Raw genomic sequence first — 16,696 nt, 5'->3', positions numbered from 1 at the left:
ATAAGACCAGATTATAAAGAGTGTTGGAATTCAAGCTGGAATTTAGACTTAACGGAAAAGGGGAAAAAGTAAAGGTTTTTCAACAGAGGACTAACCTGGTGAAAATTTAAAGAAGCACTTAGCAGTGATACACAGATAGATCAATGGACAAATGTTGTGGTTGAAGAAAGCCAACTCAGATGCTGTTCATAATGAAGACAGAGGCAATAAAGACTTGAACTGGGGTGGTAGCATTGTGGAGAAGGGATGGATATGTATAAAGTGTAAAGAAAAATATTAATAGTATTATTAGTTGTTGAGGATAAAGGTGAAACTGACTTTAAAGATGATATAAATGCATCATATACTCAAGCTTCATAATGGGAAAAAAAAATGATGAGTAACAGATATTAGTGTTTTGGAGAATTTCTTACACAGATCTGTGTACTCTTTCCCTTTTGGATTTGAGGCAGAATAAATTATGCCAAACCTAATAAATTAAAGCCAACCTTTCTAAAGGTCTCATAGGCTAGAAAATTTAGCAGAAGACTTATATTAAGGACTGGATGTTTTTATCTACTTTGGAACACTAGAAAATGCAACCATTAATTTTTTTTTTTTTTTGCCAGGTTATAACAGTTACCTGCTCTGGTGGAGTCCTGTTATTCCTGTTATCTCTATTGTTAGTTTTATGTACCTGGGTCTTTCTTAGAGCAAAGTGTTGTTATTGTTTGTTTTGATTTTTAATTAATCTTTTGGTTATGGCATTTACTCCTGGCAGGTTCTGTAGACCATCATGCCTTTCTTATGGCAGGTCCCAGTTCTCTGAGCAGAGTTACAGAACACCACAATGAAATTAGCATGGTCTTTCTGAAGGTTCATAATGGCAGTTACCTTCCACTGAAAGGGTGCTGTCTTAAAACTGAGAAACAACCACAAAACTGAGAAACCATTTGCCTATGCCATGAGTATTTTATTTATAACTAAACTGAAGTACATTCTGGTCTTGAGCAAATGATAAGAAAGGTGTTCAAACTTTTGCTTTCCTGATGCTTTTAGGTCACAAGCATCTATATGTGCCTGTGAAAACATAGAAGCCAGTCCTGTTCTGTACTGCTCTTCCTTTGCGTTTTGTTAACAGTTCTTATATTAGCACTGTAGTGCTCATGAAACGCTTATAATAATGGATGTAACCAAGACATACTGGAGAAGTGATAACATTGGCCAGTTTGTACTTCCTTTTCTGCTTTTTAAAAATGCTATGGGATGGGGGCGCCTGGGTGGCTCAGTCGTTAAGCGTCTGCCTTCGGCTCAGGTCATGATCCCAAGGTTCTGGGGTCGAGCCCCACATCGGGCTCCCTGCTCAGCGGGAAGCCAGCTTCTCCCTCTCCCACTCCCCCCGCTTGTGCTCCCTCTCTCGCTGTGTCTCTCTCTGTTAAATAAATTAAAAAAACTTAAAAAAATGCTATGGGATGTATGAATGTCTGAAAAGTCAGCATTTTAAAATTTGCATATTGCTGAACAGGAGTAGTCACTTTGCTTCAGAACTTCTAATATTCTTAAAAAACTTTTAATGTTCTAGATTGAAAATGAGATCTAAACTAATGTAATTTGCTGAAGGGTGTTAGAGGTGAAATTCTTTTTCTTTTTAATCTAATACTGCTTTAAAGAGGTTTGCAGCAAGATAGGTAGAGGTGTATCAGGAGAAGCCAGTTTGCTGACTCCCAACATACTTCACAGGGTATAAATCACCTTGGTCCAGGTAAAAACATCCCAGTATAGAAACTGAATTTTATTAGTCCCCAGAAATGATGAGAGTTATTACAGATACACTGGTGTACAGTGACCAGAATTAGAAAAGACTGAATCAGAATTCCAGGTGAATTCACTTCCCTGAGAAATATAGCTATTGTATAGACCAAAGTTCTTGTGTTGGATGGACCAGTACTCAGTCCACTTTTAGAAGATACTTATGAGAAAAAAAAAAAAATCTTAGAAGATATTTATGAGAAACCAAATTATAATCCAAAGATTGCTTTTGTTAAACATGGGATTAGGACATGACTGAGAAGTTTAATGATACCAGGACATAATTACTTGAAGTTTTCTCCAAAGTTACAAACTTGCTGTCAAGGCTAGGTAAATTGACTTTATGGACCAACGTATGCCTTCTGCTGGGTGGTGTTAGATACCAACTGCCAAATACAGTCTTTCTGATTTTGTGTAATACACAGGATATCTTCACTTTCTTATATATCCATTCTTTAGGTAATAAAGTCTATCATATTAAATCCAGGTTTTTGTTTTTCCTACTTCTGGACCAATGCCCCTTGAATACATGTTCTGCCTTGTTATAAACTACACGTTGCGGTCATGGTGTTAATTCAGTAACTTTCAGAAATGACTTGCTGTCACTTATGCCTACACCAGACCAATTATATTGATTAGACTCCCTACACAACTGTAGTTAATTCAGGCTCTTTCCACTTTTAAGTCCTAACTTAAATTATGCTATTGACTTGAGACTTTAAATCAGCCTATGGTTTTTTAAAAGTAGGTGCATTTTCCAAAACTTTTTTAAAAAACCAGTTTTGTCATTTTTACATTCTTTTACCTGTTCCCAAAATCCCTTAGCAAAAGGCATATATTGGCTGCCAAAGGCAAAAGTAAAGATAGCTCTGTCACAAACTAAAAATTTCTCAATAATTAATAGAATAAAAAGGACAAGTGGAGCATGGTAATTTTTCTAAAGGCCAGATCCATCAGTTTTAGCCTGTAATTCTCCTTGGGTGATACTTATTTTTTAAAGTACATAATATTTTATTATTTTTATTTCAGTTCTAAGTGGACTCCATTAATATGAACAGATAAGCTCAAAATGTCTTTCCCTACCCTTAAGAGCATGCTTCAGAGGGTCAAACTATAAACTGGTGTGGTTCAGATTTTAACATGCTTTATTCAGAACCTTAAAAAAAACAACAACAACAAACTTTTTGTCACCATTTGGCTTCTTTGGCCCTTCAAACCCCTGTCTACTCCTTTTGTACTATATTTTCTTCACATTCCTTTCTAAACCCTGTCCCCTCACAAAATGTCTTTGTATTCCTCCACATTGTCTTTCTGGCTATGTCTTAATAACTACTAAATAATGCAGATTATTACAGAGTTTGCATAAAATGGGGTGGAATGATAACCAGTCTCTATAGAGAGGCTGTTAGCACTGTGTCATTCTTTGGTCTTGGTGGAGCTCACTGAGACAACCATACCTCCTCTATCATATGATACTCCCTTCCCAGTTCCCTTGGATATCCTTTCTGAGGGACCTAAACTCCTCACTGATGTTTACGATCTATTCACAAAACTTTAGTGTGCTCTGTGAGTGCCAGGTTCATTTCAGGGCAGTGAGAGATCTACAGTATGAAAATAGATCATTCTGTCACCTATTTTGATGATCTCATAAAAAAGCAGTTTTAAAAAGATTTGCTTTAATGCTTAACATATGATTCCCTTTTGTTGCTCAATTATTGGACATGATAAAAAATTTAAAATATGAGAGAACACTATAAGGGGTCATCTTTTGGATTTGCAAATGGTCTTTTGCTATTATTCAAGATTTTAATTCAATGCTATGTAAAGCAACAGATACATCTTTCAGGCCCTGAAATCCACAGGTGTATTTTCCAAAATATTCATAATTTCCTAATACTTTCCATAAAAATCTCATTTTAGTAACTTTGGCTATCAAGAAATGACAAAGGTAGAAAAAAATAGCAGATATTATTCAGTCAGTCTCTAGTATCTAGAGATTTTTGTGTAACTTTAGGGAGTTTCTTCAGCTGACTAACCACAGGTAATTTCTAGCCATTTGTAGATTTCCCTGGAGTTTTTTGGATAAGAGTCATTTACCATTGATAGTCCCTGGAGGGTCTGCTTGAGCAAAAGCAGCTTTGTTGATATTGGCTGTAGGCATATGTTAGTTTTTTAAACAATTACTGCTGGGTTTTTAATGCTTTACAAGGAAATCTTTATATCATCCTTTTTTTTATGTTATTATCTCTATAAAGTTGCTCTGAATCTTACCTTTCAATGACTTGATTTTTCCAGGCCCCAAATTCTCACCAGTCCGTCTCCTTCAAAATCCATTCCAATTCCACAGCCTTTCCGACCAGCAGATGAAGATCATCGAAATCAATTTGGACAACGAGACCGGTCCTCATCAGCTCCAAATGTGCATATAAACACAATAGAACCTGTCAATATTGATGTAAGTAATCCAGCATTGTTAGAACTAAAAAAATCGAGTGTATTTCTTTATTTTTGTGCTAAAATGCTTATAATATAGATCAGAAATGCACGTCAGTTATTATTAGTGGTAGACTTTTCTTCAATTACTGATCAGAAAAGCCTTGTCATCTTCTCTGATGGTATTAAATACTTGTGCCAAATTATGGAGTTGTTCTGATTTTTTTCCTTACGACATTGTTTCTGCAGAAGTCTTATCTTCATTTGTTTAACAGATAATCCCTTGGCCATTTTATGGTAAAGAAAATAGAAATACAACTACAGATTTTCTGTTTAGATCAATTTGAAATCTTTATCTAAATTTCTAAAAGTACAACTTTGAGTTAAATAACTGTTAAGAACTGATCATTACTTTATGTACAAGACATTCAAAACTACCTTTTACCTTCCTTATTTTTTTTGACTGTAACATTGTATTCCATCTCTCTATATATCATGAATTTTTGCATATTCTTTTTTTGTAAAGTTTTTCCCTAAGTTCTAATCATTCATTTTTAAAAATGTATCTTCTCTTGTGTAATCGTCATATACTGTAATCCCATATCTTCAATTATTTTAGCCACCCTCTAGCTGGTCACTCTTGATGTTTTTACTTTTCCGGTTTATCTTGCGCACTGTAACTTAATTATATACCTTAGTGATGCTTCTTCAATTAGATCTTCTTGGCAGCAGAAACCATTCCTAATATTAGTTCACTTGGCACCTATCTTAGAACTAAATACATAATTGGTCATCAAAAAATACTTGTTTCAGTAAAAGGGTTAGAAGATGAAACAGGAAATTTTCCATATTATAGACCAGGGATCAACAAATGTTTTCTTAAAGGGCCAGATAGTAAATATTTTAGGCTTATGGGTCATATGATCTCTAATGACAACTGTTGAACTTTGTCATTGTAGTGTGAAAGCATCCAGATATAATACATTATAAACAAATGGGTGTGGCTTTATTTCCATAAAACTTTATTTACAGAATAATTCAGTAATTGAGTAACAGAAGAGAATAAGGTGCTCTTGCTACCTGAGCTGTGGTGGGCTGGGGATCCCGATCTTAGAATTAGGTGTCACTTCTCCCAGAATTTGTGCTTTCATATAAAGAATATAGGTTATCCTTGGGGCGCCTGGGTGGCTCAGTTGTTAAGCGTCTGCCTTCGGCTCACGGGTCCTGGGTCCTGAGATCGAGCCCTGCATCTGGCTCCCTGCTCCACAGGAAGCCTGCTTCTCCCTCTCCCGCTCTCCCTGCTTGTGTTCCCTCTCTCGCTGTGTCTCTCTCTGTCAAATAAATAAAATCTTTAAAAAAAAAAAAAAAGAATATAGGTTATCCTTAATCTCTGTAATAAGCAACAAAACAGAAAACCCACCAAGCTTTTTGCCTTGGGGAAAGTAATTATATTTAAAAAGGAAGTTAAAGGGGCGCCTGGGTGGCTCAGTCGTTAAGCGTCTGCCTTCAGCTCAGGTCATGATCCCAGGGTCCTGGGATCGAGCCCCACATCTGGCTCCCTGCTCCACGGGAAGCCTGCTTCTCCCTCTCCCACTCCCCTGCTTGTGTTCCCTCTCTCGCTGTGTCTCTCTCTCTGTCACATAAATAAATAAAATCTTAAAAAAAAAAAAAAAAGGAAGTTAAAATAAATAAATAATAAAAATAAAAAAGAAGTTAAAACTGTTTCCCCAAGTAAACAGGGTACTAGAATTAGTGAGGTGGTTACTTGTATGTTAGAAGATAAGAATTGTTCTTATTTTACAGGCATTCCTTATGTGAGTCCTCAGAGTTATAAGGTTGAGTAGAGAAGCAAAAATTGTCCTAACAGGAAAATATTCACTTATTAACAGACTACTTTAATATTAGTACCCACACAAACATTCCTCCCCATCTAATACCAGTTTGCATTCCAATCCCCTTACATCATTATCCAACATTTCAATGAAAACATAATGCAAATTGATAGCAAATCTGGCAAAAAAAAAAAAAAAAAAGGAAAGATTTTTAAGGCTTTTATGAAGACCATGAAAAAGGACTTTGGAGAACTACTGAAATTACAAAAAGCCATTGAGAAATAAGGAATACAGTAGAATTAAATTAGTCCAGTTAATAATAGAAAAGAAACATAAAGATGACAATATAATAGGTTCTTCAAATGAAAATAATTTAAGTATCAAAGGATTGATAGAGGCCCTTCAGGGAATTGATGAAGCCCTCTAAAATTTTTATAAAGATTTATTTATTTATTTATTTATTTTAGAGAAAGAGAGAGAGCATGAGCAGGTGAAGGGGCAGAGGCAGAGGGAGAGAACCCTCAAGCAGATTGCCCCGCTGAGCACAGAGCCCAACATAGGGAGGGCTCCATCTCAGGACCCTGTGATCATAACCTGAGCCAAAACCAAGAGTCAGCTGTTTAATTGACTGAGTCACCCAGATGCCCCTACAATTTTTATAAAAATGATTATGCCTGTGATATAAAAGATGAATATGAAATTGAGGATTTCAGTTTGTTCTATCAAAACTTTTGTATTGACCAAAAAAAAAAAAACTTGATTTCTATGTTCTAAGAATTAGCATATTGAAATTATAACTTAAAATTTATTGGGGCACCTGCGTGGCTCAGTCAGTTTGGTGGCCAACTCTTGATTTCAGTTCAGGTCGTGATCTCAGCGTCCTGGGATCAAGCCCTACATCGCATCAGGCTCAGCGTGGAGTCTGCTTCAGGATTCTCTCTCTCCCTCTTCCTTTCCCCCCACCCCCCCTCTCAAATAAATAAATACATCTTAAAAAAACAAAATTTATGGGGCGCCTGGGTGGCTCAGTCGTTAAGTGTCTGCCTTTGGTTCAGGTCATGATCCCAGGTCCTGGGATCGAGCCCCGCATCGGGCTCCCTGCTGAGCAGGAAGCCTGCTTCTCCCTCTCCTGCTCCCCCTGCTTGTGTTCCCTCTCTCGCTGTGTCTCTCTCTGTCAAATAAATAAATAAAATCTTGAAAAAAAATTTTTGTTTAAAAGAAAAACTTTATTATAAATTTTAATTTCATTTTTCAAGATAAATTTCTAAATTCTGGACTTTGTTCCCACTTTTCACTTTGAAATTTTTTCTCTATTTTTATTGGATTCATTTTAAGTGGCCCTTTACTAATATCAATTTTCCTCAACTAATAAGGTCTTCCTTTATCTAGCTAGACCTGAATACAAAGGAAGAAAAAAGTAGAGAGGGAAATATGGGAATAATGAGATTGTGAAATAAGAAATTAAATCTTGTGGGGCGCCTGGGTGGCTCAGTCGTTAAGCGTCTGCCTTCGGCTCAGGTCATGATCCCAGGGTCCTGGGATCGAGCCCCGCATCGGGCTCCCTGCTCCGTGGGAAGCCTGCTTCTCCCTCTCCCACTCCCCCTGCTTGTGTTCCCTCTCTCACTGTGTCTCTCTCTGTCAAATAAATAAATAAAACCTTTAAAAAAAAAAAAAAAAGAAATTAAATCTTGTAAGTTAGGTCTATTCACATTATGTTCAAAATTGTAGCCATTTTTCAATACTAACATCCTTTTAGACTATTTCCCTCTAGGCTTTTTTACACCTCTATCATCTGTTTCCTTGTTCCACAACTTTCATTGACTTCGCACTGATTTTAAGATAATATATAAATTCTTTAGCATTTTCATTCAATTTCCGTCATTTCATTCAGCTCCAGTCATTATTTATCATTTATTATTCTAGTAAACAAGGTTGTTTTGACTTGTTTTTGACATACTTGGCAATATTGGCTCTGGGATAGGCACTATGACAGAACTGGGAATTAAGGATGAATTAGAACACGGCCTTTGACCTCAAAGAGATCAGAATCTAATGGATGAATCAGACATATAAATAAATAGACATTAAAAATATATAGTGGTAGTTTATAGAAGAGGGTAATAAACTCTACATTGTTGTATATAGGAATATTTAACAGAGAAAGGATAACATTTAATCCACATTGTAAAAGGTGAATGCGTAGGAGTTGATTTAAGGACACTCAGTGGGGGTTTTAAGAAGAAAGGACATTTGTTAAGGAAATAGTATGTGCAAAAGTATGGAAGTACCTTTGCATGGGATGTAATTAATAGTTGATATTGTAGGAGTTTAGGACTCGGGAGAAGGGTAGGGAATGGTAGAAGACAAAACTAGGTAGGTAGAGTCCATACTGAAAGGCATTGTGTCTTACTTTAAGGTTTCTGTAGGAGTTGGTAGTAGAGAGTTTGAAAAATTTTGAGTGGGAGAGAAAGTGCTCACCTCTATATTCTGGAAGAATCTTGAATTCATGAGAGATTTGTAAGCAAGACTGTTAGGAATGATATTGAAAATGCCTACTGTTTATGAATGCTTACCCTATGGCAAGTACTGTACTAAGAGCTTTACATAAATTTTCTCACTCTGTCCCCATAAACACTCTTGGGTTAAGTACTATTTTTATTCTTATTTTACTGTTGAGAAAATTAGATTTGGGGAGGTTAAGAAACTTCCCAAGATCTCATCACTGATAAATGATTGAAATGGGGTATAAAACCTGCTTTTTCCTGCTTATGCTTAACCACTCTTCTGTAAAGTAGTAGAAGAAAGGGTTGAAAGAGATGAGAGGTAGAAGATAATGCCCACGTTTCTCTGGCTTGGGTGAATAGACCGTATTCATTCCATTCATTAGGATAGAAAATACCAAAGGAAGAACAGGACTTGTAGAAATGAAAATGGTAACTATTATTTTGAACATTTTGACATTAAGATGTCTGAGGGACTTTACTGGTTTAGAAGTCCAGTAGCAGGGGTGCCTGGGTGGCTCAGTCGTTAAGCGTCTACCTTCGGCTCAGGTCATGATCCCAGGGTCCTGGGATCGAGCCCCGCATCAGGCTCCCTGCTCAGCGGGAAGCCTGCTTCTCCCTCCCCCACTCCCCCTGCTGTGTTCCCTCTCTCACTGTCTCTCTCTCTGTCAAATAAATAAATAAAACCTTAAAAAAAAAAAACAAAAAAAACAGTAGCGGTTAAATATAAGGACCTTGAGTAGAGATACAGATTTTGGAGTAATTAGCGTATTTGTCAGTTAAAACCATGAGTGTAAATGTATTACTCAAAGAGTATATGTAGAATATAGGGTAGAATGTAGGGTAGAATATGCAGCCCCATTGAATATTATTAACATTTGAGGTCCAGGCAGAGACTGTCGTTTTGTGTCTCTTTTGTGGACTGCTCTTCCTAAGTCTAACTTCAGATAAGTAAGAGAAAGTAGTGTTGCAGAAGCCAAAGGGACTTCAAGAATGCTGAAGTAGTTGATGTCAGTTGTCAATGAGACTCAAATGTGATAAGGACTGAAAATGACTATTGGACTATGTCATTTTGTCATTTTGACTTCATTGAAAACTGTTTTAGAGGGTTGGTGGAGGAGAGCAAGGCAGGTGAAGATGTGAGTTAAGTGAGTTTTGAGAAGCTTGGCTGTAAAGGAACAGGGGCTATAGATTAAAGCAGGGTTGAGGGACAGTTGTATTTAATGTGAGAGTCTTACACATATTTGTAACTTGAGGGAAAGAAGCAAGTGAAGAGAGAGTTGAAAATAACAAAATAGGGAATAATTGATACAGTAAAGTTCCTTTAATGTGGAAACCAAGTTCCTCAGAGGCTATGAGGAATTAAAGATGGACATAGCTAGAGCTCTGCAGCTCTTTACAGGCTGTATGATCTTGGGCAAATGACTTAACCTTGAAGCTAAAAGTGTCTGCCTCTTACAGTGGATTGAAAATTCTTATTGTGCCTTGCACATAGTAAGAATTCAGAAATTATAGCTAACATTACTGTGCAAATATTCGTAAATATAGGGGCAGAACAGAATGTTCTCTGATGGCTTCTGTTTTCTCTATCATGCTAAAGGGAAAAAATAATAAGTAAGAAAGGAACTACAGGACATGAGAAAGAGTTTGAAATAGCCAGTATTGGAATAATAGAACATCCTCTTTAACCTAGAACAAATAAAAAGGTTGTTAAGGAGCTTTAAGAACAGATTGAAAAGTAGAAGTTTATGATGCAGTAAGAGTGGAAAAAGGCAAAATTGGCTGATCCCTGGTTATGGGGAGTCACAAGGCTGGTGCAGCAAAAAGGAAAGGGATGTGGCCTTTCTGCCTTTGTCTTGTTCTTTCTGTCCACCAGGTCCTCTGCTTCCCGCGCCCCTACATTTCTCTCTATCCCTCAGACCCCAACTCATAGCTCATCTCTTGAAATACTTCACCAGTGATCAGGTCTTATAGTTACTTATTCTTTGAACTTGTGAAGCACTAAGAATCTTTTCACCTGGGGCACCTGGGTGGGTCAGTCGGTTAAGCGTCTGCCTTGGGCTCAGGTCATGATCCCAGGGTCCTGGGATCTAGCCCTGTATCGGACTCCCCGCTCTGCGGGAAGCCTGCTTCTCCCTCTCCCTCTGCCTACCACTCTCCCCTGCTTGTGCTCTCTCTCTGTCAAATAAATAAATAAAATCTTAAAAAAAAAAAATCTTTTCACCCATACTGTTTATTTGGCGGTTAACTAAGCATCTTTGGCACCTCTTTTGTTTTCTTAAGCTATTATTCTTATATTATTTAATTTCCATGTTTGTATGTCTTTCTTCCACTTAGATTACAAGCTCTCAAGAACACAGAAAGTTAGTGACACCACCAGGATTTTATATTTATTGGTAGCCACACAACCCTTAATACCTAGCACCTTGTTTGCCAGATATATAAGTATTTGTTGGTTATTCTGTAGAAGATGTTGAAGGCTTTATATAATACATTGAACATGATAGAAATGCATCTGTGGAATTTACTCTAGGTCTTAACCTATAAACAAAAAGCTGCCTGTTTGCAAAGAGCCTTCGAGCCTGTTTAGAGACATTTGGGGCCATTCAATCCCTCATATTTAAGTTAAACTGGGTAAAAAACTAAGTTCTACCTATGAAGGTCCAAATTGCATTGCATTGCCAGTAGACTTGTCCGTCCCCACCCCCAATATTATCTGTTGTAAAAAGCTATGTTTTAATCATAAGGACAGATTTTAACAAAACCCTTGTTTGAGCCATTTTGATTTTTTCCCTTCTCATGTTTCCTTATACATCTGTATTTTTATAATTGTAATCAATGTACATTTAATTTTATTTTTTATCATTATAAACATGTTTCACAATATAAGCTTCATAATTATTTCAGTAGCTGCATAATACTTATTAAATTGATGCACCATAATTTACTCAACCCAAATGTTAGTATGTCTATAATAGGGAAATAATTATTTCTGATTTTTTTAGTATGATGGATAATGCTGCACTGGACATCCTTGTGCATATCATTTTTTCTTCTGAATTATTTCCTTAGGAAAAATTCCCAGAAGTGGAATTACAGGATCAAAGGGTATGAACATTTTATGGCTCTTAACATGTGCCGGTAGAATTTTTTTTTAAGAAGTGACACAGCCATTGGTTTTGAATGGCCTGAAATGGATTTCAGCATTTGATCAGGACTAATAATCCCTTCAGTATAGGGTTAGGTTGGAAGTGCTTCCAAATGTTTATTTTATCATGTTGACCAGCTAATTTCATATTCTTTCTGTTTTGTGAAGTCATTATTAAGATAGGTATTATTTTGAATTTACCTTTCTGTTAATGGTTAGTGAAAAGTTGAGTGTTGTTATTACTTCTTACCATATGCTTTGAATAAATATCCATTACTGTTTATTTGTAGGACTTGATTAGAGACCAAGGGTTTCGTAGTGACGGAGGTAAGTAGTGATTTCCATTAAAAAAACAAAAAAACAAACTCAGAGAAAAATGCAACTGCTTTGCTGCTTGTCTCCTTTATATTTGCTTCTTTCATTAAACACAGACACAGAGAAAAATGTGTAGAGAAAGCCCCAAATATTTTTTGCTTTTCTTTATTATTTATCATTTATATCTAATAAAATTTTAACTGATTTATAAGATGAGTAGAGAAAAAGAGAGAACATAAAAGGTAGTCTTAAATGTACTATCCACAATTTTAAAATCATCAAAGAGAGAGCCTTAACTATTTTACCCACTTTACTGATTTCTAACCATCTCCAAAACTCAAGACGCTAAATTTCCTTTGGGAGCCTCCACTAATACCACTAATTGTTAACAGTTGAGCTTAGAATCAGTTAAAACTTGATTTTCCTAAATCATTCTTAGGAAGAATCCCTTAGATTGCCTGTCACAACTTCTCAGTTTGTTAGAATTGTCAGCCTCTTCTCTTCAGCTTTCTAGAAGGATTTGGAATGCACATTGTATAGAATAGACCCTAATAGAAATCATATTGTCCTCTTATTAGTCCAGTGAATAAAGTAAGTAAATGAGAAATTGAGTTGAGATTCCTTATAGAATTTTCATCAGATATTCACTCTAGCACTCTGTGAAAATTGGGGACATAAAACATTGCTTAAGAAAGTACTTTTAAAGTAAGATTTTACCCCTATATGTTTTCCCAAAAATGGTATTTGAAACTATCTTGAAGATTTCTTCCAGGTGGCCCTCCATGCTTGCTTTTTCAGCTGTCTTCTGTCTAATAAGGAAGACCTGCAGAACCTGTTTATCTTGTTGAGTCAGTCTCTTCACTGTGACCTGCTTTATCTTCAAAATATCTAAGCCCAGACTTAAAGATATTTTATATTGAATAAACATTGTATAAACGATCTTTTGTTATGTTTCTGTATACCTGTGAACCTGCCACAATGATAACCCTGCCTTATATACTGGATTTAGTGTTCACTTTAGCCTGTAGTTTAAAAAGTTGTGGTTTTTTTCCATTTGTTATTCCGTGAACCTGCCAATTAATGTTGCTGCCAGTTTGACTTTCATATGTCTTAATAACAGTGGCTTTTGATAATTTTGCCCAGTACATCAGCATTTAAATGTTGCCATCATGTTAGCATCACAGAGCTGACTTAGTCATAAAAACTGCCTGCCTAGTACCAAAAATCAAATGGCATTTCTTGTCCTATGAGTCACTTTATAAAAAGTCATTGGGATTTTATGAAAACAAGCAGAATTTTTTAGACATCCAGAATTATTTTGTGAAGCAGGCTTCAGCTCATTTATTCCCATGACTTCTTTCATTTCTTCTGTGTGTCTGTCTTCCTGTGTTTGCCTGCCCCTCTCTTTCTCTTCTAACAGCCCCTTTGAACCAGCTGATGCGCTGTCTTCGGAAATGCCAATCCCGGACTCCCAGTCCCCTCCTACATTCTGTCCCCAGTGAAATAGTGTTTGATTTTGAGCCTGGCCCAGTGTTCAGAGGTAGTTGGGCTCTTCTTTCTTGTTTTCACCCAAAGCAAACTAAATATAAACTACAGATTCTGTTTGTGCCTCACCCTCACAGCGTGTGTTTGTAAGTGTGAGAGTTTTCAGTACTAAATTTCTGCTTGGCCTGGCTGGAATGCTCTGAATGTGCTTCTCACACATACTCACTACCACAAGCTTTCTGTATGCTGTTGTAAATTTTTAAAAGCAAGAAAATTCTGAGCTGAGATGTCCATCTTGTTTTTTGTTATATTACTTACTTTTTGGCCTTGATAACTTCTTAAACTCAGTGGGTGGCAATAAATAATGTATGTTGGGGCGGGAGTGTCCTTCAGTCTGAATTACTTTTATTTTAATCTATTTAATCAGTAGCCTTTATGACTATTAATATTTGTTATCAATTTGTGTGGTTTTTAAAAAAGTAAAAATGGAAATCCCAGTTACGAGATTTTGCTAGACTTTTGGCTTTATTTTTCTGTAATAGCAGGGTTCTTTTTTAAAATGTAGGACATGTACATCTTATATCAAAGGTAGGGAGCATTAAGAAAGGTCTGTAATATATTTGGGATATTTTAGCATACTTTAGAAAATTTGAGGGTTGACACTCTCACTTATGCCCTAATATGAGGGGGAAAGCTAACAGTATAATTTCACTCTTCCATTTCATCTTGCCTTTAATTAGTAGTTAAACTGATTTTCAAAGATTTAAGTCAAAATTCAGACAAGTATCTTGCTATAGATATTTTTAAAGAATTACATTTACTGGCTTTTGCTAGTGTCTGTTATTTATTCTGAATGTAGTGGTAGTGTTTCAGATTTTTGCTCTCTCAGCCCAACTGTTTCTCATAAAATCCATAGAATGGGCTAGAAGTCCTACAGTGCTGAGTAGTGTGACTGAAATAAGTAGTACAGTGCCATCCTCAGTAGATCAGGATTATGAGGCCTGAGCAAGCAGTTAAGGCTTTAGGATGTTGAAAGTTATCAATGGAAATGGATTATGCTCTAGTTAAAGACATTGCAGATGCCATTTTCTCTTAGAAAATTGCATGTTAGATCATGGAAATTCTACATGATGACATGTGTGATGCAGTGATGATAAAATTCTATAGTTTTAACATTGAAATATAGTCATTGGTATCCTTACTCTTTGAAAGATAGTGACACCTGCCTATCCCCAAATAATAATCTTCTTTAAAAAAAAAAAAAAAAAAGATTCTCTGGAGATCTTTTTGTTCTGTATATGCAAATATTATTGGACATCTCAGTTCTACTTAGCTATACTCAGGCCCTACTAAGAGTCATTGGCCTGAACCCCTCTAAACCAGGTAGATAAACTTGGGATTTTTGCTTAGTCAGCATTTGACTGAGAAAAGGAAAAGGATGTGGCCCTGCCAACTGAGTCTACTTACAGTGTACCCATTGGGCTCACTTGGTTGATAGGATATTTCCGTTTGTAGTAAATTGGCCAAGAGGCCATACCACTTACTTTGCTCTGACTCTGTATGGGTAGCGATTTTTCAGAAAATCTTGAGAAACCTGCTTGGCTTTGTTTACATTAACTTTGTTATACAGGTAACAAATAATCTTTGTTTAGTAGAATAGGAATCCAGGAACCAATGAACTGACCAATATTTCTAACTATTTAAGAGTTAAATAGTATAGGATTTTTAAAGTTTTAGTGGCTAAATGATAGAGCCAGATATTCTTAACATTAAGGCCATTATTATAATATATTTCCTTTTGGGAGTTTCCATCTGTTTTTATATTGATTGGCTGTTGAGGTAACATAGTTAACAAGGGTGTTTTTAAATTGATTTTCCTTCTTTTTATCAAAGAAACAAAAACTTCAGAGTATTGTTTCAGTATTGATCTCTTACTTTAGAAGGATTATTTTTCTTCTGCACTCTGTACCAATAAGCAGAGTTTGTATCTGTAATCAGATGTTTTAAAAGTCATTAAATTGGCCAGAAAACTAAAAGAAATTATAGTGCATATCACCAAATGAGACTTTTTCTTGGCCTGTCATTTCCAAAAGGTATATATTTAAAGATACGCTGCATTTTTAAAAGAAGTCTAAATCTCTCCCCACCCTCTGCCCCCAATAAATTAATATACTTGATCCTCCTTTAATAGATATATTTTTCATTTCACTAACTTAGGGTCAACCACAGGTTTGTCTGCCACCCCCCCTGCTTCATTGCCTGGCTCACTCACTAATGTAAAAGCATTACAGAAATCTCCAGGACCTCAGCGGGAAAGGAAATCATCTTCATCCTCAGAAGATAGGAATCGAATGGTGAGAATATATGATATCGTTTTTCCTCTAAGTTCTTTTGTTTTACAAGTCATAGCTAAATGTAATGTCACCTTTTAGATGGTATGATATATAGTAGTGTATGATACGTCAGTATGTGACACAGAATTCCCTTAATGAAATAAATATAAGAGCTGATAGTTTTTTGCTTAAAGCATTCCCACACACTGATTTTTGCTCTCTTTTTTGTTTGCTTTGGCATGACTTTTGCACAAATTTTACCAAGAAAACCCTTGGTAGACGGGATTCAAGTGATGATTGGGAGATTCCTGATGGGCAGATCACAGTGGGGCAGAGAATTGGATCTGGGTCATTTGGGACAGTCTACAAGGGAAAGTGGCATGGTATGTATGTAATACAGTGACATACAAATTAAAACAGGACATGTTTAACAACTTCTAGAGAAAAATGTCAAAGGGAATATTTACTGTTTGCATCGTTAAGCTATTTTGATCAGATTCAAGAACCCACCAAAGGGTTTCTAACAAAAATTATGGGAAATAAAAACTGGATTCATAGCAACCAGGACTCTTACCATTAGAGTAATAATTTTTAAAGATAATTTCCTCCTAGAGGGAGAGTGTATATACCCCGATATTTTTTTTTCTTTTAGAAGTCTTTTTGCTGATTTTCTTTGTATTATAAACCACAAGTAAACATTGAAAGTGTACTTACCAAAGGAGGAAATAGCCAATAAACATATTAAAATGTTTAGCCTCATTAGTTATCAAAGAATTGCAAAATCAAAACCTAGAAATCATTATATGCTTCTCAAGTAGACAGATTTTTTTTTTTAATTGACCATGTTGATAACTGTGATTG

The 16,696-nt window shown here is 36.0% G+C and overlaps 1 protein-coding gene across 7 annotated transcripts in view; it reads left to right on the top strand.

Annotated features, from left to right (window-relative positions):
- The window catches only part of BRAF (B-Raf proto-oncogene, serine/threonine kinase), a 178,717-nt gene that overhangs the window by 121,700 nt on the left and 40,321 nt on the right, over positions 1 to 16,696 (top strand). For 4 of the 7 annotated variants that reach the window (XM_044920226.1, XM_044920231.1, XM_044920227.1 and 1 more), the window contains 4 exons: positions 4,084 to 4,243; positions 11,993 to 12,029; positions 15,720 to 15,856; positions 16,101 to 16,218. In XM_044920226.1, coding sequence (XP_044776161.1) covers positions 4,084 to 4,243; positions 11,993 to 12,029; positions 15,720 to 15,856; positions 16,101 to 16,218 — 452 coding nt within the window. Of the gene's footprint in view, positions 1 to 4,083; positions 4,244 to 11,992; positions 12,030 to 13,437; positions 13,558 to 15,719; positions 15,857 to 16,100; positions 16,219 to 16,696 lie in introns of all 7 variants that reach the window. The other 3 variants (XM_044920225.1, XM_044920228.1, XM_044920230.1) reach the window with 3 other exon arrangements.

The sequence above is a fragment of the Neomonachus schauinslandi genome, chromosome 12 (assembly GCF_002201575.2).
Source record: "Neomonachus schauinslandi chromosome 12, ASM220157v2, whole genome shotgun sequence".
In the NCBI taxonomy this organism is placed as follows: Eukaryota; Metazoa; Chordata; class Mammalia; order Carnivora; family Phocidae; genus Neomonachus; species Neomonachus schauinslandi.
This window is presented reverse-complemented; position numbering and strand designations above follow the sequence as displayed.